Here is a 27,621-nt window from a genome sequence, read left to right as displayed (position 1 = left end):
ATATAACTTAAGGTGTAATAGGGTTGGTTGTTGACAAAAACCCTACCACACATTCACAATGTGATGAACTTGTACTTAACATTTTCTCTGTACAGTTATTCTTTTATTGTTTACCATTTTACCAGTCACAGACTGAGCAATATGGTCAGAGAATTCCCTTATAATGTATTTTGGTTGTTTTTACTATTCTTCAGCATTGACTGATCAAGCAAGAAATTTGACAATAATCGTGCCGCAAGTTTCATTCCCCAGAATCCTCCCCCCAGTCTTTCCCAGCATCCGCCATCACTCCCCCAGGGACCGGCGGCACAGCTCCATGCAACTGCTTTGGCATCCTCCTACTTCTGTCCCCACCCAGCATACTTTTATATGGTTGCGCCCCGTGCGGGCTAACGTTGTGCGCACACACGAGGCACAACCAATCAGGGCCCATATTTCTTTAAAGGGGCCCGTGTCGGCGGGCCGGATGTGGCTCTCGGGCTGTAGTTTGCCCACCCCTGTTATAAAATCATGTCATACAAGAAGTAATTTGTAGATCCTGGCTATGCTGTGGACCATAACAATTTGGCCCATGGGCATTCAGCCCTGTTCTTTGACACATGGGTTCATACGCGAGATGGCTGGTTAGAGAAAATGTCCTTACCTTTTTCCCAGCAAAAGACACTTCCACGAATGGATCAACCAAATTTTTCTTGTCTGAATCTGCTCCAAATATCTCTTTGACAGTCTGTGCAAAAGCATCATCCACTGCAGAGAGAAATGCCAAACTTACTATAATACAGCAAAGTTCAAATTCTATACAGTAAAAAACAGCAGGATTATTATTACAACAGCAGGAATCCTCCAAAACATATTTTACTGGAATAGTAGTTAATACAAATGCTAACATGGAACTGGTATGAGGCTTTTTTTATTAGACCATATTTCCCAATTTATTAGAATGGATTTAAAAAGTGTTATACTTTGTGAGCCTCTCGGTGTAGACAGCTGCTAAAACAAATACTAAAACAAGAGGTTACAATGCCTGTGCATACTGTATATCAAGCATGTAAACTAGGGGTGGGCAAACTATGGCCCACGGGCCACATCCGGCCCGCTGGCCTTTTTAATCCGGCCTGCCGACACGGTCCCATAAAAGAAATATGGGCCATGATTGGTTGTGCCCCGTGGGTGCGCGTGACATCAGCACGCACGGAGTGCAACCATATAAAAGGATGCCGGGGGGATAGAAGTCGGAGGATGCCGCAGGGACAGAAGCAGCAGGATGCTGGGGAGTAGAGCTGCAGGATGCTGGGGAGTAGAGCTGCAGGATGCTGGGGAGTAGAGCTGCAGGATGCTGGGTAGTAGAGCTGCAGGATGCTGGGGAGTAGAGCTGCAGGATGCTGGTGAGTAGAGCTGCAGGATTCTGGGTAGTGGAGCTGCAGGATGCTGGGCCAAAAAGTTTGCCCCCCCCTGATGTAAACTAAACCTGTCTGTGTGGTGTACCTATAAATAGGTTTTTGAAACCTGCAGTGTAGCCTAGATACCCCTCTCAGTGCAAGCTGATGGCTGGATGATGGAGTTTGCAATCCACCAGCTTTTTAATATGAGGTAAAAAAAGAAACTTTTTTTGTAACATTTATTTTTGTATAATGACCTTGCTATTTAAAGTCCAAGAAAAGCAAAAGGGGCATCGGTTTTTCAAGCATTGATGTAAAAAACCTCTCTCATTTTGAAAAATTAAATGAATCTTTTTTGGGTGACATTACTGACAAGAAAAAAACTTACTTTGGGGAATATCTTCAGCTCTGTAAATTTTAAGAAAGAACGTCACCCATCGCAGTGCCACTCCGGCAGGCAATAACAGATTACTTTCAACATCATCATCTTCCATTTCCCTGTCTCGTTTTTCCACCTGCAGGCATTACATATAACAAACTGATTTTTAGAAATGGGAACATTTCATAAGGGATAAAGTTAATATCTGTGTTACAAGGACACCGCTTCCTTGTTGTAATGCCAGATATAGTTCCCTTACAAACCAAATCAAAGAGGCATTATAGAAGGCTTACAGTTTTCACATTTTCATGGAATACATTCCAAAATTTCTGCACATGTACCTTAACCTGCACCTGTATTTGTCAGATCTGTTGGTTTCATACATGTATCTGTAGGATTTATAAATGTTACGTTTGATCACTGATTACCAGTGCCTGCTAGAGTTAAGCTGGCTATACACACACTGATTTAATAGTTTAGTGTGATGTCCAGACAGTGTGCGGGCTCCAAATGATCGTCACAATAATTTTCTTATCATGGCAATCGGTCATTTAGTCAATCTGACAGGTTTGAAAATTTCAGTCGGATGACCTGCACATGTATTGTGTATCGGACGATATCCTTGAGGGACCTGCAATGCATTTCCAGGAAGTCACTTTCGTACGATTGGTGTCTGCCAACTCTTTCATATTCAGAACATCTTCCGATTTGTTATTTTTGGAGCTTTATCCTACAATTTCAGTCTGAATGTTAGTGTTGTATTTAAATGTACAACCGATATCCGAACCTTTGTCGGAAGAAGACTAAAATCTAAACGTGTATGGCCACCTTTAATGTATGTTAAGAAAATCTAACAGATACCGTATATACTAGAGTATAAGCCGATCCGAATATAAGCCGAGGTACCTAATTTTACCTAAGAAAACTGGAAAAACTTATTGACTCGAGTATAAGCCTAGGGTGGGAAATGCAGCAGCTACTGCTAAGTTTTAATAATCAAAATAAATACCAATAAAGTTACATTAATTGAGGCATCAGTGGGGTATATGTTTTTCAATATTTATTTCAAAGAAAAACAGTAAACTAACTCTGTAAGCGGAGAAGAGGATCAACAAAAACAATATGAGTACTACCCCACGCTCATTGCACATTGGCAAACTGGCAGCAGACCCAGTCCCGAAGGAGATATAAGGGGAAATAAGTATTGCTAGTGGGAGCCTAGGCCAGGGCACTGGAGGGTCTGGTTGCAGGTGGGCTAATTTGCACACAAAGGAGAGAGGGTGCTAGTCTAGAGGGACCCATGGCACCCGACTTGAGTATAAGCCGAGGGTGACTTTTTCAGCACATTTTGGGTGCTGAAAAACTAGGCTTATACTCGAGTATATACAGTATGTTAGTATGTATCATGATTTCAACGCAGACCAAATCTTTCCTGGCCAATTTAAAATGTAGAAAGTTAAAACATATTTTCTCTTCATATCATGGAAGTTTTTTTTTTTTTTTTATTTGCTCTGGATATTGAGAACGATGGAAGTTGAGCATGGCTTTGAAGATTAATGCAAGGGTACCATGTCAAAAGTTATTTCTTTGCAAAACAAGCAAGCATTCTGCTATTTATCATGATCATTTTGCAAGTAGCTGATTGCAGAAAGATATTTCTATTCTATGGCATTGGCCACTTACAATTACACATAGGCAGATACATTAGATAAATAAAAGTAATATTTACTCACAGGCGGCTCATCTCCAGTCCCAACTACAAACATGCTGACTTTCAGATATCCCTTTGCACCGGAACTAGAGTCATCAGGATCATTGAGAAGAACCCATTTTCGCATAACTGCATGGCCTGCAACATGGGAGTTAGAGCAAAATGTATTCGCTTGTAGAATCTTACTGTGGTCTCAGGCTGTAAACATACTTACTAGAAGTTTTAGTGTATTATAAAGATTTAAAAACAAAGAGAAAGAGCTCACCTGGTTCATCATATATGTATCCAACATCAAGCTGATGAGACAAAAATAAAAAAGTTAATGAAGTTAGTTAATTTAAGACAGTTATTGGGTTGTCTACAGGGGCCCCTTTTTACATTACTTTCCTCATATGTATATTTTAAGTAATAATTCTAGGATACATAGCTGCACTTAGTCTATGGAACAGCCATGAGGTTCATACAACACTATAATACTATATTCGCATTTACCTTAAACTCTCCAATTAAACTGTCAGCTCGTATTGAACCAGAATTGAACAACTGCAGAAAAAAAGAGAAAATATTCAAATATAAATGTGTAACATATTAATAAAATGCCATTTTCATTCAACAGAGTCATATATGAACGCGTTTTTTCAGCCACCATGTACAGGTATGGGATCCATTATCCAGAAACCCATTATCCAGAAAGATCTGAATTACAGAAAGCCTGTCTCCCATAGACTCCATTTTAATCAAATAATTCAGATTTTTAAATTGATTTCCTTTTTCTCTGTAATAATAAAACAGAACATTTTATTTGATCCCAACTAAGATATAATTAATCCTTATTGGATGCAAAAAAAATCCTATTGGGGTTTAATTAATGTCGGAAAGATTAATTATGGAAAGACCCCCTTATCCAGCATACCCTTGGTCCCGAGCATTCTGGATAACGGGTCCTATACCTGTACTTAATAGCTAATACTGAGAAGTGATATCAACCCACAAGTTACAAATCCTGAACAAGTCAGCAAATATCCTAAAATTAATTAGCTAAAAGCAGTTATTTTGTGTCCTGAGCTGAAGATTGACTTCCCCAAACACTTTTCTCTGTAGTTGTGTGCATTTATGTTGCAGTTACTGGGACACAAATTAAAATAAATATGAGGTTTAGTCTTCCGATTTTATTTCTTGTTTGTTTCTTACCCGAAATATTACAGATTCATCAAGCAGTTCCAGAGGTGTCATGTTGACATTATAAAAGAAGATCTGTTTGTTGGGGAGAAAGAACATAAACATTACAATTGCCAACAAAGAATAAAGTAATTAGCTATTCATTGCAAAAATAATACCAGTACACTGGAGGTCTTAGAATTTCTTCAATTAACTAAAATCAATAGAATCAAATTGGTTTTCTGTAAGCATTTACAGTATGTGGCTAAGCATTAAAAGGCCTTAAGGCAGTTAATGTCAGACTTTCAGTTCAATCCCTCTTAGCAGTTCAGTCTTTGTTTAGGATCCCACCCTTAACTCATAGCAAGGATATAAATAAAGGTACAGTATATCAGACATTAAGCTTTAGTTTAATGAATATCTAGGATATCAGATAAATTGCTATTATTAACATTTATTTATAAAGCGCCAACATATTCCGCAGCGCTGTACAATAAGTGGGTTACATACATTGGACATACAGATTAACATATAAAGCAACCAGTAACAGATACAAGAGGTGAAGAGGGCCCTGCCCAAATAAGCTTACACTCTACAAGTAGAAAGGGTTGAGACACAAGGGGGCACATTTACTAACCCACGAACGGGCCGAATGCGTCCGATTGCGTTTTTTTCGTAATGATCGGTATTTTGCGATTTTTTTAGGAAAATTGTCGCAACTTTTTCGTTACTAATACGGTTTGTGCGAAAAAACCCGAGTTTTTCGTAGCCATTCCGAAAGTTGCGCAAAATCTGCCGATTTTTCGTAGTGTTAAAACTTGCGCAAAAAGTTGCGATTTTTTCATAGCATTAAAACTTGCGCGAAACGTCGCACCTTTTAAGTTTTAACGCTACGAAAAAGGCGAAACTTTTCACGCAAGTTTTAACGCTACGAAAAATCGGCAACTTTCGGAATGGCAACGAAAAACTCGCGTTTTTTGCGCAAATCGTATTGGTAACGAAAAAGTCGCGACAATTTCCGAAAAGTCGTAAAGACGCCGAAAAAATCGCAAAAAAAACGAAAAAGTCGCAAAATGTTCGTTTTCAAATCGGAATTTTTCCAATTCGGTTCAGATTCGTGTCTTAGTAAATGTGCCCCAAGGTGTGGGAATTGGCAAGATCAGAATCAAGCAATGTGAGAGGTGTGGCACAGGGTATTGCTTTTAGCAGCCTATTGTGTTAAACTAAATGAGGGTAAGCTTCTCTAAATAAATGGGTTTTTAGTGATCTTTTAAAGGCAGAGAGATTGGGAGAAAGTCTGACAGATTGTGGGAGTGAATTCCAGAGAAGGGGGGCAGCCCTTGCAAAATCTTAAATGCGAGTGATTGAGAAGGTAAAATGAGAGGAGTTGACAAGTAGGTCAGTAGAGGAGTGTAACAAGCGGGTTGATTGGTATCTAAAGATAAGTTCAGAGATGTAGGGTGGGGCAGAGTTATGAACTGCTTTAAACTTGAGAGCCATTAGTTAAAATTTTATCCTGGATGGTAGGGGAAGTAAGTGCAGGGATTGGCAGAGTGGCATGGCAGAGGAGGAGCGGTTGGAGAGGTGTATGAGCCTGGCAGCAGTATTTATTATGGACTGGAGAGGGGACAGTCTCCAAAGGGGAAGACCAATTAGCAGACAGTAACGGTAGTCTAGGCATGATATGATAAGAAAGTGAAGAATTTTGATAATGAATGATCGTATTTTGGAAATATTTCTTAGGTGAAAGTAACTGGATATCAGGAGTGAAGGACAGGGCAGAGTCGAGGATAACTCCAAGGCACCTGGCCTGAGAAGATGGGGTGATGGTAGAATTATTAGAGTAGAGTAGAGAGTAGAGTAGAGATAGCGGACAGACAGGAAGAGACACGAGTTAGGAGCTCTGAGTTGAGATTATGAGAGGATAGTTCTGAGTATCATCAGCATAGAGGTGGTACTGAACGCCAAAAGAACTGATTAGTTTGCCAAGTGAGGAAGTACAGAGAGAAAATAGTAAGGGGCCCAGGACAGAGCCTTGAGGAACCCCGACTGAAAGCAAGAGACACTTAAAGATCAATCTGAGAGTTAAGATGTAAACCAGGACAAAGCAGCCCTAATTTTACTTTCAAGATGGGGTTTTGGGTGTATCAATGACTACAAATAGGAATTAGTTCCATCCCTATATCTCACCCAACTGGCCTTCAGTCTGAGTCTACCCTGCAAGGGTTTCAAGCCCCCACCAAGAGCTCTGGCCATAACAATGTATGAAAAGTATACTTTTTTCTGCTAAACAGTGTTTGTTTCTCATCTATGGCTTAGCCAGTTTGTGAACAACCCCTTACCTCATCAAAATAGGGGTTATTTCCTCTCTTGATTCTTGTGCGGTGTGTCTGACCTCCCACACTAACTTTAACAACAGGTTTGATATTGTTACCAGGTAGCTGACGTCCTTCAATAACCCGAATGCGTATCTTTAAGATTAAGAAAAAACAAGCAGGCTCAGCATAACAGAAATATTATGACTTTAAGACACAAAAAGACATTTAACAAGTCACGTCCATCAAGTTCAACCTTTTATCTAAGTGATACCTGCCTAACATCTAGAAACCTTCCCAGATGCGCTTCTTGCCTAAAGCAGCAACTAGATGGCCTCAGAGTTGTTCTCTCTATACTAAAAGCCAAATTTATGGTTATATGTAAACTCAAGTCTTAAAGTCTCCAGGGCAGCTTTTTGCTATGGTAATATGCCGTCTGAGACACTTGCCTTATGGCAGAAATAGCACAGGACTTTCCAAACCTCTGTATTAGTTAACAAAAATCATGCCATATAGGCATATTACATTACCAATGTTAAAATTCCTAAAATCCTACTTGTGGTAGCCCTTCAATAATGTATCTGGACTATTTCTAGTTATGGTTTTTATTTCACAATATTCCTAATAAACAAAAACATGGGGTCTGCGGATTTGCCAACCCCCCACCCCCCACATTACACTGATGGCTGTATCAGTGTAATGTGTTTAAAAATGATTCTACATGATGTAAAAAGGGTTCTATTATATTTTAATTGTGGTGTTACAGAACATCATCAACCTATAGTAGTTGCTTTCTTTCCCTATTAATGAGGAAAATCTCAAGAGTACATTAAATTGCTACTTCTTGGTCTCAAGGCTCAAGTACCTGAAAGTCTTGAGGTTTATTTGAAAGGATTCTTCTTGTTTTCTTTCCTTTAACAAGTCTCCGAGCGATCTGGGTGTCAGTTTGTCCAGGAGCTCCAGGAACACTGGGGTTGAACCCAGCATCCACAATATCTCTGTCTTCTTCTTCATCATTTTCTAAATTGGCACAAAAACACTTATGTAAACATCTGTATTGTCACCAGTTAATTTTTAATAACACCGCTATATACGTTGGATACTTTTCATACAAATGAACAAATTAGATTTGGTCTAATTATCTTCTGACAATAATAAATCAAAATATACGTAACAATAACTCTCCCCTATTGTGATCCAGTTTAAGTTTCCCATCACATTCAAACAGCACGCTAAGGACAATTTCATCAAGTTGCAATTAACCTGCTATTATTTTGATTGAGCGTGTGAAAAGATACTTAAAACCCACACAGACAAACTTCTGGCTGATAACAAACGATGCGCGGAACCCAGTTTTTCAGGTTCGGCCGGACCCCCAAATCCATTGTATGGGATTTGGCCGAATACTGAACCGAATCCTAATCAGCATATGCTAATTAGGATACGGAAAGGTTAAATTTTCCACTTCCATGTTCACGCGGCAACATTTAATCCTTCAAATCCTAATTAACATATGCTAATTAGGATTCGGATTTGGTTCGCCAAGGACCGTGGATTCGGCCACAGAACCAACTCCTGGATTCGGTGCATCCCTACTGATAACGCATGATTGAAACTCCAGTGCTGCAAGACAGAAGTGCTAACCGCAGAGCCTCTATGCCACCCATATTGATTATTTGCTAACAGAGACATTACATTACATTAACACTTATTTATAAAGCGCCAACATATTCCGCAGCGCTGTACAATAAGTGGGTTACATAAATTGGACATACAGAGTAACATATAAAGCAATCAATAACCGATACAAGAGGTGAAGAGGGCCCTGCCCAAAAGAGCTTACAATCTACAAGGAGAAAGGGTTGAGACACAAGGTGTGGGAATGGGCATGACCAGAGTTGTGAGAGGTGTGGCACAGGGTGTTGCTAAACTAGATTAGGGTAAGCTTCTCTAAAAAAAATGCGTTTTTAGAGATTTCTTGAAGGCAGAAAGTTTGGGAGAAAGTCTGACAGTTTGTGGGAGTGAATTCCAGAGAAGGGGGGCAGCCCTTGCAAAGTCTTGAATGCGAGCGTGTGAGGAGGGAATGAGAGAGGAGTTAAGGAGCAGGTCAGTAGAGGAGCGTAACAAGCGGGTTGGATGGTACCTAGAGATGAGTTCAGAGATGTAGGGTGGGGCAGAGTTATGGACTGCTTTAAATGTGAGGGTCATTAGTTTGAATTTTAACTATCCATTACTCTACAGTCATAACAGTAGCTGTCTTTAACTTTCACGGATTATCAGCAAAGTTTGCAGCAGACCTAGTAATCCATTTCAACAAATAAGATGTGTTCTAGTATTGTAGTTAACTTTGCCCTTGCTATTACATAATGTCCCATTGGTCAGTTAAAAACAAAAAAAAAAAAGAGAACACTGAATGTTGGGATGTCTGTGGGAACATTTGTTTAGGCATTGGTCCCTACATATTGAAATTTGCCCACTGCTAGAGAAGAAAATAAAATTAGACAGACAGATAGATAGATTGATAGATAGATACAGTAGATGTTTCCACAGTATAAAGCAGGCACAATGCTTCCCTGGAAGAGACACACCTTTCTATGGATTTACTCTCACTACTACACTTGTTTGTAGTGAAGTGCTCTTTTGTATACATAAATACACATGCATGAAATACAAATATAATCATGCTCTGCAAAAACCCACTGAACCGAAAGCCACTGATATACTTTAAAACTGTGCTATGGCCTATCCTCTCCTAAATGGACACAAGGTACAAATAATACTCAGTCACACACAGAATCTGACCAGGAGAACAGGTTTATCCTGACATTTACTTTGCCTAAACAAACGGAAAAAACTAAATCATTACCTTTCCCATTACATTTTTAATAGAGGCAAAAGGAAGAAAACAGGGGAGTTTTTTATAAAGTTACTGTGCCTGTTCAGTGCAGATACAAGCTGAATGATCTGATGGCTTCCATTTAAAGACATGGTGAATTCATTTTGATCTCAAAGACACAATACCAAACACATAACAGGTCTTTCATATGCAGTAAAGTGCATTACAGTTCTCTTTGCATCACTGATGTGTTAACCTGCTACAATATTTGATTTCAAATGTGCGTCCAGAAGAAAAACCAATTAATGCATAGGGGCTAGATCAAATTGGAGTACACTGAAGATCAGAATTCCATCCCTGTGTTGGAAATATTCATTATTCCATTGCTTCTGTTTAATGAGCAAATCACTCAGCCATAATTTGTTGTTCTTTTTTTCAATGCAAATAGAAGCTGTGTGACTTTAATATGATTCAATATAGTCCCTGGTATTTCAAGTACACAGAGGCCCAAACAGCCCCCCCCTTCCAGCCCACTAAATAGTCACTGTCTATGGCATCTTACAGCAGCCCCTCTGGCATTTGCCTGAACCCACAGATTGCCAGTCCGGGCAGCCTGTGATTGCATATATTCACTTCTTTATTATTATTATTATTAACATTAAAATATATAGTTTCATATTAATCTACATCATCACTATAGGTATTATGCGTGTGGGTATATAATATACTTCCTTTGAAGGAATTTAAGTATACACGTACAAATATTCATTTTTGTATAAAATTATCTAAAAAAAAATACATAATGTGGATGTATTCCAAAAATAATGTTGTTGTTGGCACAAATAGATTTGAAAATGACAAAAGTTTAAGATGGACAAAAGATTTATTTAACTCAATGTTTTGGTCCCATATTAGGGCTTTGTTCAAGAGAACCCAAGGTTTCATCTTTTCTTACTGTTAATTGTTTATATATACAATATAAAAGAAAGCAATCAACACACATTGTATTGCACTGTATAATGGATCAGCACTCTATTCTTGTGCTGCTAATACTATTTGAGTTCACTGTGATTTACAGAATCTCATTATGATATTTTACTCATCCAAAATGTGCTTGTTTTTCCAAGATACAATAAACTTATATGTACAATGACAGGAAAGTGGGGAAGGTTTGTCTGGCAGACATGCAGGAATAAATTACACTCAAGAGCAAGACCTTTGATGTTGTCTTTCAGGATACATTTGTAATGAGCAGATCATCGTTATCAAGAGCAGTGCATGTTTCCTATGTCAATTTATAGTTCCCATCTAGCTGATATGTTTGGCAAACTGATACGTCTCTTTTCATACAGATCCACAGTATGTATAGGAGTAGAAAGAGAAGTAATGGAAATATTAAGACTTTACAAACTTCAAATATTAGACTCAGTAATAAAATATCTACACAGTACTAACATAGCCTCAACCCTACCTTGGGAACAGTTCCATATTTTGGATCATTCATTTATACAGTAATCTGTTGTATCAAAGCAGGGTAGTGCAAGGGTGGATAGTGCAAGGGTGGTACTCCTTTTTCCAACAGCCAATGTCAGCTACAGCAGTGGTGTAACTACCCCATCGGCAAACATTTTTCAGAGTGCACACAGCAACCTGCCCCCACACTCCTTGGGATGAGGGATTTCTACAACTATAGAGAAAGTTGATTCCGTGGTCCTACTTCATAAGAGCAGCACCTATAGCAGTTACAGATGCAGAGGTTCCCACCTCACTAGATTAGCAAGATTGCCAACATTACCAATTTCAAAAGTTGGCACACTCTTGGTGAAATGCTTCATAATCTACTTTTCCACTTTTAATTTTCTCATCAATGTTCTAAAAAATAATATTTACTCAATAATATGTGTTTACATTCAGAAAAATGTGTTTCCTATATTTATTTTAACTAAAAGACAAATGCACCTCAGGTTAGATCAGGATAACTGTAGTAAAGCTATTTTGTTAATGTTGTGATATCCATAGCTACCATAAACGTCAGAACTGGGGGGGAAGGGTGGACTATTATGTTGGCAAATTATTATGCAGGTGGCCGGGAGGCGGGAAAAGGTTTTATGAGGCAGACAAAGATCATCTGTGGCCCTTACATTATTGGCTAAGCCAGTTTTTCCAGGTTTGATAACTCATTAAGGTAAAAGGTTAGGCCAACTTTCTGTTGGCGAGTAAGAGCCACAGGCATTCCTTTCAAAGCAATAACCTTTCTATATACTCTACTACATGAATATATCAGGCATTTTCTAACTGTGATTTGTCTCATGAGAATTTGTGGTGACAAATATCCACATGCAAAACAGATGGCTTTCAAGTTATAGGATTTGGTATGTAGTTGTAGAAAACATCTTCATGCTTTGTAATGGGATCGAGCTCTACTTATAGTTGTTCCAGTCCCCCCCCCCCCCCCCCATGCAGGGCATGGTTCAACTAAATCAATATAAATAGTTAAAAAGAATAGCCATAATTGCATTTTATATATGGCAGTTAAGTGTATTCTTTTTTCCTACGTATGTTACATACAAATACTGGCCAGAACGAAGCTCTTAGGAGACAAAATGTAATTGATTCCTGTCTAGTAACCTATAGCAAATCAGAAGGTAGAATTTACTGGTCAGCTCTTTAAAAAATGAACATCGGATTGGTTGCTATGATTTACTAGATGTGGGCAAACTTTTTTATTACATTACCCCAATAAATTTAGCCCAATCAGAAAAGTGAAACGTAAGTCTGCTGTTGCTAAGCTGCTCATTAAACAACCCAGTTTTGGGACTTATAAATACATTAGAACAGTACGGGTAAACGCCATGCTTATGTTTCTGCCCATTCCTGTGTGTGCCAATTTTCTTACAATAGCTAGCAATTATTGCCAATGTTACAGTGTCTTGCATTTAACTACAATGTGATTTAATGCCAGTGCTATAAACAGAGAGGTGACTGGGACTTTTTGTTTACATGACAGAAATATCTCCACTTTTACAAATGTATTTGTTGTACAATTAAATATGTTTACCTCCATCTCCTTGAATAATTGTAGTTCCTCCTGGGTCTGTGGGGTTACTAATAGCAGATGGGGGTGGTTCATAGGAAATCATTAAATCAATGGTTGACTGTGTAGAGAAAGAAAAACCCCTTATTTTAGGAAATAATTTCTGTCAAGATCTGTGCCTTTAAAATAATGTACAACACATGAGTTTAAAGCATTTCCCTTAAGGATTTGTTCATGCTATAGAAAGCTTTTTGTCTATGGTGTAAGGCCAAATTAAAGGCATTTGGCTCAACTTGTTAATGCCAAAGAGCCCAGCATCTCTCCCTGGTTAACAGAATTCATTTTAAATGCTCACTTGCTATTCAGGCTCAAAACACATACATTCGAGAATTTTCAAGTTAGTGATGCGTGCCATAGGCCAAAATTTACAATGTTATATCAGGGGAATTCCTTCTTAAGCATATAGAGTGCCTAGTGGCCCAAATGTTAAAGGACATTGAGCCATAGTATAACTTTTATAGCAAATGAATAATGCACTTTCCATTTTCTATAAAATAGCAGAAACGTTATGGAAGTTCTCATAAGCTTGGCCTACTGATCTGTATAGTCGATATGTCTTCATCTCCATTTTGTTTAGTTATGCAAAATTTGTTGTAGCTTTATAAATACAATGTTATGTGGAAGTGCACATATTACCAGTTAAGCATATTTGCTATTTTTCTCAAATGAAATTGCTAGCTATAGCATAACTTCATAAATTTACTAAAGGTCAATAGGATAGCCTGGCATAACGGATAAATATGGCATATTAATATTAAATTGAAGCACTTACACCAATGGGTTGTCCTTTTTCACTCTGTAAAGCTAAACCTTTGAATGGAAGTGATCGAACTTGGCCAGCAGAGAATTCTTTTAGTGATACAACTATGGTTCCAATAAACCTGCAAAGAAAAAAAAGGAATACATTTTATGGAATTATAAATAATAATGCCAGAACTTGCAGCAGTGCAACCGCCTGGAGATCCTCAGGCTCAACATCAATGGTCTAGTATGTGTAAATACAAACTTGGGTGGGGCTGTGTCTCAACAAATTAAATCTGCATTGCTCTTAACCTTACTCCTTACATGACCTGGAGTAAGTAATGCAGTATTTGCAAATTTAAATGGAGCACGGAATACTTTGCTGGAATGTAGGGCTTTCACAATCCCTTTTTCAAGAGTCCTAAAGAAGAAGGTTAATTGAGCCTCTTGTGATTATTACATTCTTACTCCCCTTTTAGACAAATTCCAGCTGCACCCAACACACATAATAAATATGCTTAATGTGCAGCAATGTGTCCAACAATTTGCAGATTCCTCTGTGATTAATATGTCTTGGTTGTGTTAGGATTACTGGAAAAAATTGTATATACTAAATCAAACTGGAAACTATCGAACAGTAATTGCAAGCACAACCTATTTTAATTTTAAACAGCTAAATGTAATGAAAAATAACATTTGTGAAGAACAAACAGCCATTTGTAGAACAAAACAAATTGGGGTACAATGCAGGAAGAGCATGGATTGAAATGCAATGGAATTGGTGGGACCACAAAAATGGTGTAAATGCATGAATGTAAAATCAAAATTTGACTGTACAGGAAGAAAGGCATCAACCTTATAGCATATAGGATTAATTGTTAGTGCTATAGAATTAAAGCCTTTGTGACTAGGGTGTGGTTTAGTTATAATCAGGATACAGAAAATTAACAGTTGTTCGGATCTTAAACTACATTCATTATGGGGTTCTCTGGCCCGTGTTCTTCTTGAGGGGTAAACTCAGGGATGGCCCTCTCCCCCATAGATACCTCTGTTTTGTATATTTTTGGCATTATAAAAAGGCCCCTTTACAGGTACACCAGTCCTATCTGTAGGTTTAACTTCAGTCAGTAGGGATTTTTTTATATACTGTCATATGAGTCAAGATAGGAATAGGTAACTCTAAAAGAAAAATGTGGACCTATTACCTATTAAATTTACTTCTTATAAGACAGATCTTAATCTTTCATATTCAGACTTTTGTTTTTGTTGCAGCAGTTACCAGAAAATGAGAGCTATAAGGAAATAGGTTTGTGTGCTAATGGAGTAACATTTCTATTTATATCATTTATTCAGAGATGTTGCTTAATAATTATGTTCTATGTAGGGGGCAGATTTACTAAAACATTAAATTTATTTCCACGAATGTCTGACATTTACTAGAAAATTCAAACTGAAAAAGTGGGTACGGGAAAAAGTTGCAGAAACTGTGACTTTATCAAACTATCGCCATGAAAACTTGAATTTTTTGAATTGAGGCACAAAAAACAGTGTTAAAACTTTTTTTTGAGGGACATCTGCCACTGACTTCTACATGATATTGGCAAGTTCTAGCTGGTGATTTGTCGTATTCGGATTTTTAGCAGTTTGAACACATAAAAAAGTTGCAACTTTTTTTCCTATCTAGTATAAATAAATCTAAAGCAACTGGACTTGTTTGGTAATCATTGAAGACGTTTCACTACTCATCCGAGCAGCTTCTTCAGTTCAACTGACTAGTATGGGAAGTCCTCAGCATATATACTCTTCCACTAATCCAATCACTATGGCACTATGTAACTCTTCAGAAAGGTGACGTCTTCAATGATTACCAAACAAGTCCAGTTGCTTTAGATTTATTTATACTAGATATACCATGACCTGGATGAATGAAAATCTTCATAGACAACTTTTTTTCCTGCGACTTTTAGCTCTAAAAATCCGAAGGTCGGTAAATTACCCCTAATTTTTCTAGAATGACTGAATAGATCTCTTTGGTACATGTACAGTAAGCTACTAAGCTACTGAATGTTCCGCAAACCTTTATTAATCTCCATTCCAAGTGATTCCTTATTTAATAAAACACAATGCCTAGGGGCAAATTATGTTAGATGCTAAGAGAGCAGGAAAGCAGCACAACGGCAAACAGGGCACTAGGAAGAAAAGATTCCCTAGAACAGATGAAGTTAGCAGATTTTAGGGGTTTTGCCAGCTCGGTTTTGTTCTTTGGGAAGCTGCCACCTGGCAACAGCTAAGGTGAGGAGCTCACACCTAGCAGGTACATGTAGTGTGTAAGCCTACCTACAAGCTACTACCTGCAACTGCCCTGCAGAAACGCCTGCCTTTAGGTTGTGCTCTGTGGCAGAAAATTCTAGAGTTTAAACATAAAGGTAAGAGATATGTATAAAGGACAAATATTTCATCTCAGAAATGGTTTGTCTAAAATTCTTCCTCATTTATCTAACAGATATCTGATATCTGAAATGTAGGTATGGCAAAAAATAAAAAGAATAGTAAAGTGAAGTTATTATTTGGAGTGGTCTTGAAGACGTACATAATATTCATTTTGGTAGTATGGGTAACAGTAGTAATAGCTGAATGCAAAATCAAGGATCTTATCTGACAACTTTTAAGTTTAGAAAGGGCATAATTTTGACAGCAGTCCTGAACTGGAGGGTTATTCACTATTAATGTCACCTAAACATATTTTTATATTGTATTTGCCTAACGGAAATAAGAAGGTAATGGAACTTATGTTGCAGAGCTTTTCATTGCTTCGATGAAGTATAACTTGCTTTGCTTCAGGCTCTGCCTATCACAAGCACAGATACCCATTATCCAAAAAGTTCCAGAATGCAAGAAGGCGATTTCCCATAGAGCCTATTTAAAATATACAATTTTTTGCCTTGTACTTGATGGTAGCTAAGCTGCCCATATGGGTAGTGAAAGAACACCCCTAAATGTTTATCTTTCTATCTGGTAAACCCCAGGTCTCAATCAAATGAGTTATATTCATTAAAGTGCAAGATGCTATGGACTTTATTTTATCATTGCATAATTAAACATTCTTGTTACTCTTAAATACAATGGATTGTGTCAATTTAAATATGTGCTAAAAATAAGAATTGACTTTATTTGCATTTTGTTAGTACAGGTATAGGATCCCTTATCTGGAAACCCGTTATCCAGAAAGCTCTGAATTATGGAAAGGCCATTTCCCATAGACTTCATTATAAGTAAATAATTAAAAAAATTTTAAAATGATTTTTCTCTGTAATAATAAAACAGAACCTTGTACTTGATCCCAACTAAAGGTGGCCATACACAGGCCGATTCTAGCTGCCGATATCAGTCCCTTAGACAAATTCGGCAGCTAATCGGGCCGTGTAGGGGCACCAACAATGGGCCTGCCCAACTGATATCTGGCCTGAAATCGGCCAGATATCGATTGGGCAGGTTAAAAAATTTAGTCGGATTGGGGACTGCATCGGCTCGTTGATGTGGTCCCTGAACAGACTTTGCCTATACCAGTCGTTATAAGTCAATTGTTTGGCCCCAGGGCCAAGAGATCCAAATTACAGAAAGATCCCTTATTGGAGAACCCCAGGTCCCGAGCATTCTGAATAACAAGTTTAACACCTGTATCTTGATAACTATAGCAATAACATTTTAGGAATAGATAACCCCCAAATCATTATACTGCTGGAGATATTACCTGATAACACATGTGTAATTTCACATCCAAGAGGTCTAATTTTGACGGACTTTAAAATAAATGGCAGATTGGTTGCTATTGGCATTTGCGCTTGGGCAATTTAGCAACTGTAAAGTCTCCTTTAAGTGCTCATGGTGTTTCAGAGCTACTTATACCATAAAACAGTTAAAAGGTTATCACAAGTATGTTGATTTCCTATACCAGTTGGGTTTGTTGGGTGACTTCCTAACTTTTTAAAGGGAACAATATTTCAACAAAGCCTTGTACACACAAAAAGGAGAGGAAACAGTGGGGACCATGTGACAAGGAATCCCATTCATGACTCTGTAGGTCATATTCTAGCTGGTAATGCCCCTTAGGCAGTTTGAAGTGTGGTTATAAAGCTATATTATGCACACACACTGGCTGCCGTCAGCAAAGGACTTTTGGATCTCTGCAGTTCTCCCCCTGTAGAACTTACATTGTCTGCAAGAGGAATTGATGAAAAAGTGAGAGTAATATAAAAAGGCTTGGCAAGATATCTGCATTTTGAATTAAAGCCAAGTACGTGTTACTGCAAGAAAAGTTTTCTTTGGAATGAGATCATGGAAAGCAGCCAGTCTAACAAACCAGAACACAGATTATAAACATAAATAACAGATCTTTGCAGCAAAATGGCACACAGTCCTAAACCATTTGAATGTTAAAGCAAAGAAAGCAAGCATAACTGCAACACTGGAGAACAGAACCCAAACACCAAGCCAGCACAAGGTCAAGGGCGAAGGGCCTCAAGATTAGGAGAAACTGCCAAAATTCCTTCATTATAAGTCATCTCGACTGCTTTAAAAACAGAGGGCCTTAAACCAACAGCACTGCACGTCTTAAACCTTAACCCATGGCAGGTTCCAAAAAGCAGTTGTTTAATCATTATTTAAAGGAAACAGGAACAGTATTTAAAGCTACACAAAGGAAATTGGGATCTTTCAATTTATTTTTAAAGTGAAAAACATTTGCTCTTCAACAGGTGCCCAGGAAGGAGTCTGTTTGTCTGTTATTATCCTATGTTTTTCAAGTGTTTAAGTATCTTCTATTGGTTAAGAGAATGAAATTAAGCTTTTTGAAAGGCTCATGGTTTCCCACTGTAAACTGAACTCATATGACACTGCAGAGAGTATATAATGAGACCTATGGCATACTGGGCAGATTTCACCATTTTGGCTGGCATGTTTTTTTGGCCTGAATTGAACCCTTCCCCTTGTTTTAAATAGCAGTTTCCAGATTGAAATCAAAAGTGCCAGTTCTGATGTTTCAAAAGCTTCTACAAGCTGAAGTTTTTTTTACAGCAAAAAACAATGATTTTGGCTGCTGTTGAACGCAGGTGTTTATTCCCCATTTTAAACCAGAGGAAAGCACAATCTTCCTACCTACCACCATTGTCCCTTGTATGCATAATGGCAACTAAACCCAACCTGCTGAGAACTAATGTCGAGGCTAAATGGGCTAATGTGCAGACATCCTTAGCTTTCTGTGTGTAATAAGAAAGGAATTAAGCTAAACTCAGCAGAGCTAAAACACAGGAAATTACGCATGTAGCTCAAGGGGAAGGGCTTAGCTTACTGACTAAATCACTGGTAAGAAAAATTGACTTTTATATCAGATAGTTCTGATAAAATTCGGTGTACTAAGCTATATAAAATTTTTAAGCTGGAGAAGAATATCAATGTAGTGTGTAACACAGTCCATTGTTGCCAGTTCATTTCAGACCCTCAAGCAGATCAAGAACAAAACATCTGTACTGAAAAAGAATGCACAGTCTGGCCATATGGTTGCTGAGTAACCCAGATTTCCACATTACTTCTCTATTTATAGGTCCCTCAGAAGTATAAAGGTTAAATGCAGCAAATCCAGTGCCATAATTCTTCCTATTTATGAATATTGGATGTTGGCATCCAAAACACTTACCTTTAAGGGGCAATATACTTGATATTCAATAAATAAACAGAAGTAGGATTCTGTATATCTTAAATGGCTGATATAATATGAGCTGAATACAGGGCTTGGTATTAACCCTGTACACTGTGTAAATGATATATTGGGGGTATAAAAAGGAAGTGACACAAATATGCCGCACCTCCTCTGATGAAGCACCCATTGCGAAACACATTAGGAGAGTGGGTACCATGAGGCACTGGGATGCACCTTTCCATTGTTTGGTATAGTATGGTTTGATTTATTTGTAAATTGTTTGTTTAAATTTTGAGCCATTAAATGTTATTTTATCTCACTGAAACATTTGTTTGTTTGTTCTTGTAGGAATCTGTGCACTCATCTTGAAAAGGTCGTATACTTTCCCTTTATTACCAATCCTTTATTACAATTGGTTATCTTATCTGGTCACTGAATCCCCAGTAAACTGCTTGTTGGGCCAATTGGGAATCAAGCCATGGGGCTACTTTAATCTTGGCGAAGACAAGTTTAGTTGCTTGCTAGACATGCCAAATGGTAAAACTATACAGTTCTAGGTATAGAACGAGCTGCAGCATCAGCAGAAAATACTTATGCATATTGTGCATGTGGGGCTTAGGATGAATTAAATGAAGCATTATATTGTACAGAATATGTTGTATTATCCAGCCTTAAAATTTCCACTCTTGCTGAGCTGCATATTTTAAATTAATTTTTGTTAAAGGCTACCTAACCCTTCCTAGAGGCATGTAAATGTCCTAGGCAACACCATACTTGAGCAAAACCAGTCTAAACAAAAACATTTAAACAAACAATAAAAATGGCTGCTCATAAACAGGAATACTTTGCTGAAACAGGTGTTGTCTGACTCACTCCAGTGCTTGATATGTTAAAGGCAGACACGCTTACGTCATGCCTGCTGCTATAGATTTTACAAATTTACATACTTATGTTTATTCATATACACTGGATACTTTCTGGATAACGGGAAGTCCAGAGAAGGGATCCCATATCTGAACATCATCTTCAGTGTATACTAATGTTCTTGTTGCAGGGGAGTCACATTTTTCAATAGAATGTCCTTGAAAATCTGCTTGTTTAGGGTAAGTTTAACATAACCCTAACCCATAACCCTATAGAAACATTGTTTAATTTTTTAAGGTGACCATACACATTAACAACCGCTCATTTGGCAAGATTGCCTGCTCCCAATATGCCCACCTAAGGTGGGTGAGATTCGATTGTTTGGCCCTAGTGGTCAAAATCAAACCTGCCAGAGCAACACCTGGCCCATTTTTGGCATACACGGGCCACCAGGGCTGCCATCCCGGGGAGGAGGGTACTGCTGTGCAGCAGCACTAAAGTTACGTATAAGGTTACATAAAAGGTTAAGTAGAAACTTAGGCAACTTGTATACAAGATAATGCAGAGAAGGGGGAGACGGGGCAAACTCCACTGACCACCAATGAATTAAACAACATAAAGGAGAAAGAAGGTAAAAGTTAAGTAAAAACTAAGCTTGATCAGCCATAAGCACTCACAGAAATGCTGCACTGAGTTCCCTGTCAAAAGATTTGTTGTGTCTGTAATACATGTGCCAGAGACACGCAGCTCTCTTCCTTCTCCCCTCTCCTGCTCCCCCTCCCTCAAGAATGCTAAAAACTCACTCCCCCACTTAGGAATGTGGATCTGAGCCAATCAGCAGGAAGCGGACTCATAGTCTTACAAACTGAGCATCTTCTCTTGGTCTCAGTCTTGGTGCAGGAGTGAACTACTAATTATAGATATCAGCTGTTTATAATGCACACAAGGGGCGTGGCACTGTGCACTTGTGTTCAGGGGGGCACCATATAAATAACTTTAGAGGACCCCAAAGTTTCCAATGGCAGCCCTGATGGTCACCTTTACAGTGCCAAAATTCTATGGACTGCCATAAGTCATTTCTCATGGACAGCGGACAGAGAACAATCGCCAAGGGCGACTTACAATCGACCAGTGTTCCTTGGTGTACTAAACACTGGCAAACAAAATGCCCCAAGTGCCATACCTATTGCATCCACACACCAACTGGATCAATTGCCAGAATGCTACACTCGTAGATGTCAAGGACATGGCTGATAAAAAAATAAAATACAACCCAACCCCAGAGACATAACAAAACCATGTGTAGCATACCACGCCCCTGTGTTTCATACAATGAGGCAAATAACCTTTTCTCTTTCTTATCCTTTATGTTTCTAAAAGTAGAACTGTACATGTCCATTTCATGGTTGGATTAAGGTAAAACTAGAGAGTTATTCAGACTAACGTCTTCACATTCCTTCTCTACCAAAAGGGCGTGGAATGTGTTTCCTCTGCTGTTTCTATGGCACCATTACACGAGTGTACAAATATGCAGGCCACTGATAAAGCTAAACCCTTATGGTATTAGCACATTTTCTTTCCCACAAAGGAAACAACTTTGCATAAAATAAAGCCTTTTTTTTGGAACTTGCTTTACTGTCTCAGTTGCCTAAGGGTATGCATAAAAAAACTGGTATTTACATGCCATAAAAACTTATTGCATTACTGTCTGTAGTCCATCCACTCGGGCGAGCAATGTACAGCTATTCTAAACAAGAAGGCAGCTGAACTAAGTGATAAAATTCACACACACATATACATACATAGAGGTTTGGGACCTGGGGTTTTCTGTATAAGGGATCTTTGCGTAATTTGGATTTTACCTTAAGTCTACTAGAAATCATAAACCCCATAGGATCAAGTACAAAGTACTGTTTTATTATTACATTATTTATTATTGGCCTTCCAATAATTCAAAGCTTTCTCGATAATGGGTTTCCGTATTACGGATCCCATATATATGTATATATACATTATATAAATATCACTGGGCTCTAAAAAAATAAAATTGTCACATTAGGACCTGTTGAGTTCTGTACTTACCTAGTGTGTGTGCATGGATGCACTGGGTGCCATTATGAGAGGTTAAACAGGTTGGAGTATTGTCTTTGTTTTAAATCCAAATTAACTATGTAACTATTTAACCTACCAACAAGCAGTTTAATTGGCTCATAATAAAACTAGCCAAATACACTGGGGATGGGACTGATGTGTATGATATACAATGTATGTGAAGTGCTGCAGAATATGTTGGCACTATTCAAATAAAGAATAATATTGATAATATCTTACATAATATCTTACATACTAGATGATGTTAATATCAATCCTTTGGGGGGCAAAGTATTATTATTACTTAGTTCAGTTGGTCTATTAAATCCCTATGACAAATATCAATGTGATCTCCTGCAGTCACATTTGCCAAAAACCTGGAAGCAAATCCTGTAGAATATCTAGACCCAGTCCCACATGAACCCATGGTATCTTTTGTCTTGTTTTGTCTTACCTAAATTTAGGGTGACCTTAGTGTACAATATAATGCAAATGATGCATTGTATATTTCAAACATATATAGTACTGTAATACCACGAATATTCTAGGTTTATGCTTGGTTTGGTATAGTTTTGGTTTGGTTTTGGTATGGTTTGATACTCAAACTATGGTATATATACTTCGAATCTATCAGAACTAGCCTGGGTACATAGTTTAGGACTGTCTGGTAATTAAAAGGTTTAGCCTTTCCATGCATATCCAAAGCTTTGCAAACCTTATTTGAAGTTAACAGCCTACTATCATTCAGTTTGACCTTAAACTTGCTAACTTCCCCTCTGATGATGACTAGTTAAAGCTGAATCATGGGAAAGAGACATAATAAACCTGTCATGGGACACATGGTTGGAACAGATGATTCACACCTACAGATGCGGGGTTTGACCATGCACATGTATCTTAGAGTCATGGGCCCCACCTATTATTTGCCTTTCTTTATTATTTGTACAAAAGATAAGCCCTCCATATAAAGCTAAATAGTGCAGTCTGCACACACAGCTCTTATTTGACTAGTGAGGTTCTATATAAACTTAGGGAAACCGTGCACAAGAAAGGTTCCAATTACATTTAACCCCATTCAGTAACAATCACTTCCCACAGATGGCAATAAGAAGCTCTTTGAGTGGCCACAGACAGGGGCATTCTGGTCCCTAGATCTGTGAGAGGTGGCCAATGGGATGCCTTTTGCACCAGAGAGGGGTTGACAGGGTGCTGCATTGCTAGTACAGAGAACACAAAAATGCTCTCTGCACTAGAAGAGCCAAAGTTCTGATTTAAAAATCAGAACTTCGATCCTGATAAGATATCGGTATTTTTCATTTTCATTTCTCGTTTACTTATTTGATGCCTTTACTCACTGTTTTGTTTATTTCTCTACGTCACTTGTATACAACTGTTGCTATGGTTACGGTCACTGTGTTTTGGCGCCTTTTTTTTTCAGTGGGGTATGTAAGGGGTTCGTTTGTACACTGTCTTTTGGGTTGTCCCTGAGGAATATTAACACAGTAGAACTACTTCTGCCCTAGGCACACAAGGCAAATTAAAATGGCTGTATTTATAGGTCATGACAACAGGTGCAGCTGGAATGTTGTCCAAATACATATATAGCTAGCCTGCAAGCTCTGCGTGAAATCATTTATATAAGGATAAAATCAGAGACAATAAAAAAACATTAAAATTAGAGTTCAGATTCTGACTACAGCGGCTGAATCAAGTAACTATACTTATGAAAATATTGTGAAATAGGCAGCTCAGTGCCACAGCCTGACATATCTTTTCAGTGGACTGTTTTGGGCCCAGGCTGACTTCCATGCTGCAGAGTAACTACAGTGAGATTCTTCTACCAAAACCAGTATACTGAGGAGTTAATGTGTATTACTGCAGCTAATACAAATTATCCTACAGAGAGCTTTTCCTCATGTTTTTACCTGCTCATAATATAAGGAAGTGAAGTTCTTCTTCCCCTGCATCACATTCCTCCCTATTCTCTGCCCCCGGCCCAGCGTTCTCCTGCCTTGACTCACTCCTCACCTTATCACGACTACATCTGATTTTGCCAATCTCTAAACAGAAACCAGTGTAATCAGGCTGCTGGCCATTTGGATTCTTTGTCATGCAGCCCATACATTTATAGCTCCAGGGCTTTTCTAACAGAAGGCTGCAGCACCAAGTGCAACTATATGGCAGAGCAAGATGCAGCTTTTGAAACACCCCTTATAACTTCCCTGAGACAAACAATGTGGGAGCTCCCAGTCATGTATAAATGTAGTGTAGGGACCCATAGAGTTAATGTGCCCCTATGGCTATAAGCCCCACAATTTTCCTGTTACTAGGTGAAGACCCATGTATCATATTTGGTATTAGCATATACCCTGTTACTGGCCCAAGGTTAGACCACACCCTACCACACTTTAATATAGTGTTAGGAATAGGGGTGGTTCTGCCTTCTTGGCCTGCAGCATTTGTTCTGTGTGAATGCTCTGTGAAACCTGGGATCCACACCAGCCCAGAAGTCTAGGCCTCACGGGAGACCAGCACCCTTGGAGAAGTCGGGGAGCAGGGACCCCGGGAATAGCTGGGCAGACTATCTTGTGTCATAGAATGTGTAACCACGTGAGATAGACAGCTTGTTTAGTAAGAGCAGTTTCTGACTCCATCCAGGAGGATAGAGGATTAGTTCTCCTTTACAGGCACTGTTGCCTTATTGTAGGGACCACGGTTTAGATACAGGTTGCAGGTCAGTGTAAATCCGTGAACCGTCATCGGCCGTTTAGGATCCGGTCCAATAAGGGTGATAGCCTAAGGATAAAGAACTACTTTCCCTAGACCTTCCACAGTGGTGCCTAACTGGTTTACTATATTATCTGTACCATGTGCCATGCTATAAATCTTCATGGTCTGTGAGTATATTCGCTGAACCCTGCCTCTTTATGTTTTTGTGCATCAATAAACCTGTTATTTAGTTCACAGGTGGCATCCACCTGTTTAATTATTGCACTTTACACATAAACGCGGCAGTGGGAGGTGTAGTTATACAACACCCTCCATATCTGGTGAATCTCATCTGGTTACTGTTGCACTGGATGCACTGAGTACGTCACATGTAAAGGCCAAACATGAAGCAAAACCCAGCAATCACTACTGAGCTCAAAACATTCAATTATAGGCTTATAGAATTCCTTGCAGAATCCGAATCCTGCTGAAAAAGGCCGAATCCCGAATTGAATCCTGGATTTATTGCACCCCTAGTTTGCATTCATATCAAGGGATATATCATAGTAATACAGCAATTAGCATCCAGCTTCTGTAATTCAGTAGTAGTTTTTTATACTTGCAAGTATTTACATATAAATGCCTGAACACTTTTTACTCTCATTGTCTGTAAACTGTCCTGCTCTGTAAAAAATATGGCTTACAACATTGGGTTTATTTATATCTCCTAAAATGATTGAAGTGAGTGGACAAAGGTTAAAAAAAGATGACAAACAAATCATTACATACTTGTCTTTTCCGATAGTTTCGAAATCCTTGACAATAACTTCAAGCGATGCGCTGTAGTCCAGGGGTATTCCTTTTAAATCAAATTCCAGCAGCTGAAAAAGCAAAATTGAGGGTGTTGTGAAGATACTGAGAAACACTGAAAGGCTTTATATCCGCCCCTCGTCATAAGACTTTAAATGCAATTAGTAGCATGTATGCATAATTTGGAACACAGTATTAGTTGGTCACTGCTTGGACTGTGTAAATGAGCTGATGTGCTGATCACATTAAAAAGAGCCTCCTTATAATATAATCACAGATACTCCTTTTATATGTGTGTTATGCAGTCAGATGTAAATACATTCTCAGTAAAACTTGTGTCAGGAAGGTACACAGTGCTTTAGGGGTTACACAGTAAAACAGGGTAGTATGCTTTGCTCACAACATAATCTGAAGGATAAAATATCCATACACTTGAAATAGTAGTCAGCTCAATACTGGAGTACAATATTTTGTAGTTGCTGTTGGTAACTTTTATATGAATTTTAAATGTAATACATATTGCCCCATAGTAAGCCTTTTTGTATCCTTTAAAAACTTTCAATTTATAAAAGGTTAATTATTCATGATTAGGTACAAACTTTATCCTGTATATTCACGGTTTAGGCTACTTTTTGTTTTTTTCTATGCAGGCCGATTTATGGGCATTTTGGCATACATGTTTGGCCTACTATGGTCTGAAATCCACCCCTGTGCCATTGTCCTAACATGGAAGTAAGAACACAAAAGAAGAAATAATAACCAGGCCAATCTGGGCTATTTATGCCCTTCAGAGGCAATCTGGGCAGTTGTCTCAGTACAGACAGTAAGGGTCATTTAAAACTAGTGCAATTTCCCTGCAATCAGTTAAATGTAAAACCTCATTCATTAAATGTACTTGTGTCACTGCGCTATTGCACTTCTATATGGGTGCACTCTGTGCTGCTGCCTTCCTCCTTTTCCACATTGAGTGCGGCAGCGCCTATTGGAGCAGGGGGCCCTTGAGCTACCGCCACCTCTGAACCAATAATGTTTCCTTCCCTCTAGTTAAGATATTGTGTGGACAATGCAGTAAACTGTGTAGCGAACTTATTACATTGCAAAATGCAAATTCTTATTATTTTTCTTTTTTATTCTGTTCATGACTTTTATTACAAATAGCCATTAGAGTGTTAATCTCAGACTTGTCTGACACGTCTCTTGCAGAGTCTCTGAGTGACAGCTGCCAATGTCCATTTAGAAATGAAGAAAGAAATATTCCTTTCCTCATTTTCACCCCTACTGCTTAATGAATTTAGTAAGTATGAGCTCAGCTTTAATCACTTCCTTGTCACTCTAGAAAAGGAGAGATGTTCAAATATTATGTTGCTTAGACTAAAATAACAGGGAAGTGGGTTGTTACGTCACAATGGATATGAGGGGGGGTATGTTGGGCAAGACAATGACAATTCAAAAGCAAGTTACTTTAAGAGCTATGAGTTTTTTTAAAGGGAAACATTACCATTATAAGTATTTATTTCCTTTACATAATAAGAACTAAGCAATCAGGGCATAAATTAAAGCAATTATTGCTTAGCTCAGCAAATCTGCAGGAATAACAATAGGACAGCAATGCCTTGTTGTTAAATATAGATGCCATTGTTCTGATGAAGCTTAGAGAAAATAACTCTGGAAGCATGTAGTGGCCCCCACTAAAATATGAATGCAGACATACTTACAGACAGAAGGTCCTATTTACTAACAACAACCATAGTGCTAGATGCAAAAAGTCACAAATGTGCATCTGAATAAACTATAGAGAGCATATCCACCATGCCTCTGTAGTATTAAGCAGCAATCTTG

At 38.4% G+C, this 27,621-nt stretch overlaps 1 protein-coding gene across 9 annotated transcripts in view; it reads right to left on the bottom strand.

The window, feature by feature from the left end:
* myof.1 (myoferlin, gene 1) overlaps positions 1-27,621 on the bottom strand; it is an 83,959-nt gene that overhangs the window by 42,183 nt on the left and 14,155 nt on the right. For all 9 annotated transcript variants that reach the window (XM_031904680.1, XM_031904683.1, XM_031904681.1 and 6 more), the window contains exons 3-13: positions 25,762-25,853; positions 13,645-13,753; positions 12,837-12,933; positions 7,808-7,962; positions 6,970-7,098; positions 4,661-4,723; positions 3,962-4,012; positions 3,735-3,765; positions 3,492-3,607; positions 1,768-1,894; positions 644-747 (exon numbers count right to left, since the gene is read on the bottom strand). In XM_031904680.1, the coding sequence (XP_031760540.1) occupies positions 644-747; positions 1,768-1,894; positions 3,492-3,607; positions 3,735-3,765; positions 3,962-4,012; positions 4,661-4,723; positions 6,970-7,098; positions 7,808-7,962; positions 12,837-12,933; positions 13,645-13,753; positions 25,762-25,853 (1,074 nt within the window). The remainder of the gene's footprint in view (positions 1-643; positions 748-1,767; positions 1,895-3,491; positions 3,608-3,734; positions 3,766-3,961; positions 4,013-4,660; positions 4,724-6,969; positions 7,099-7,807; positions 7,963-12,836; positions 12,934-13,644; positions 13,754-25,761; positions 25,854-27,621) is intronic.

This window comes from Xenopus tropicalis, chromosome 7 (genome assembly GCF_000004195.4).
Source record: "Xenopus tropicalis strain Nigerian chromosome 7, UCB_Xtro_10.0, whole genome shotgun sequence".
NCBI lineage: Eukaryota > Metazoa > Chordata > Amphibia > Anura > Pipidae > Xenopus > Xenopus tropicalis.
This window is presented reverse-complemented; position numbering and strand designations above follow the sequence as displayed.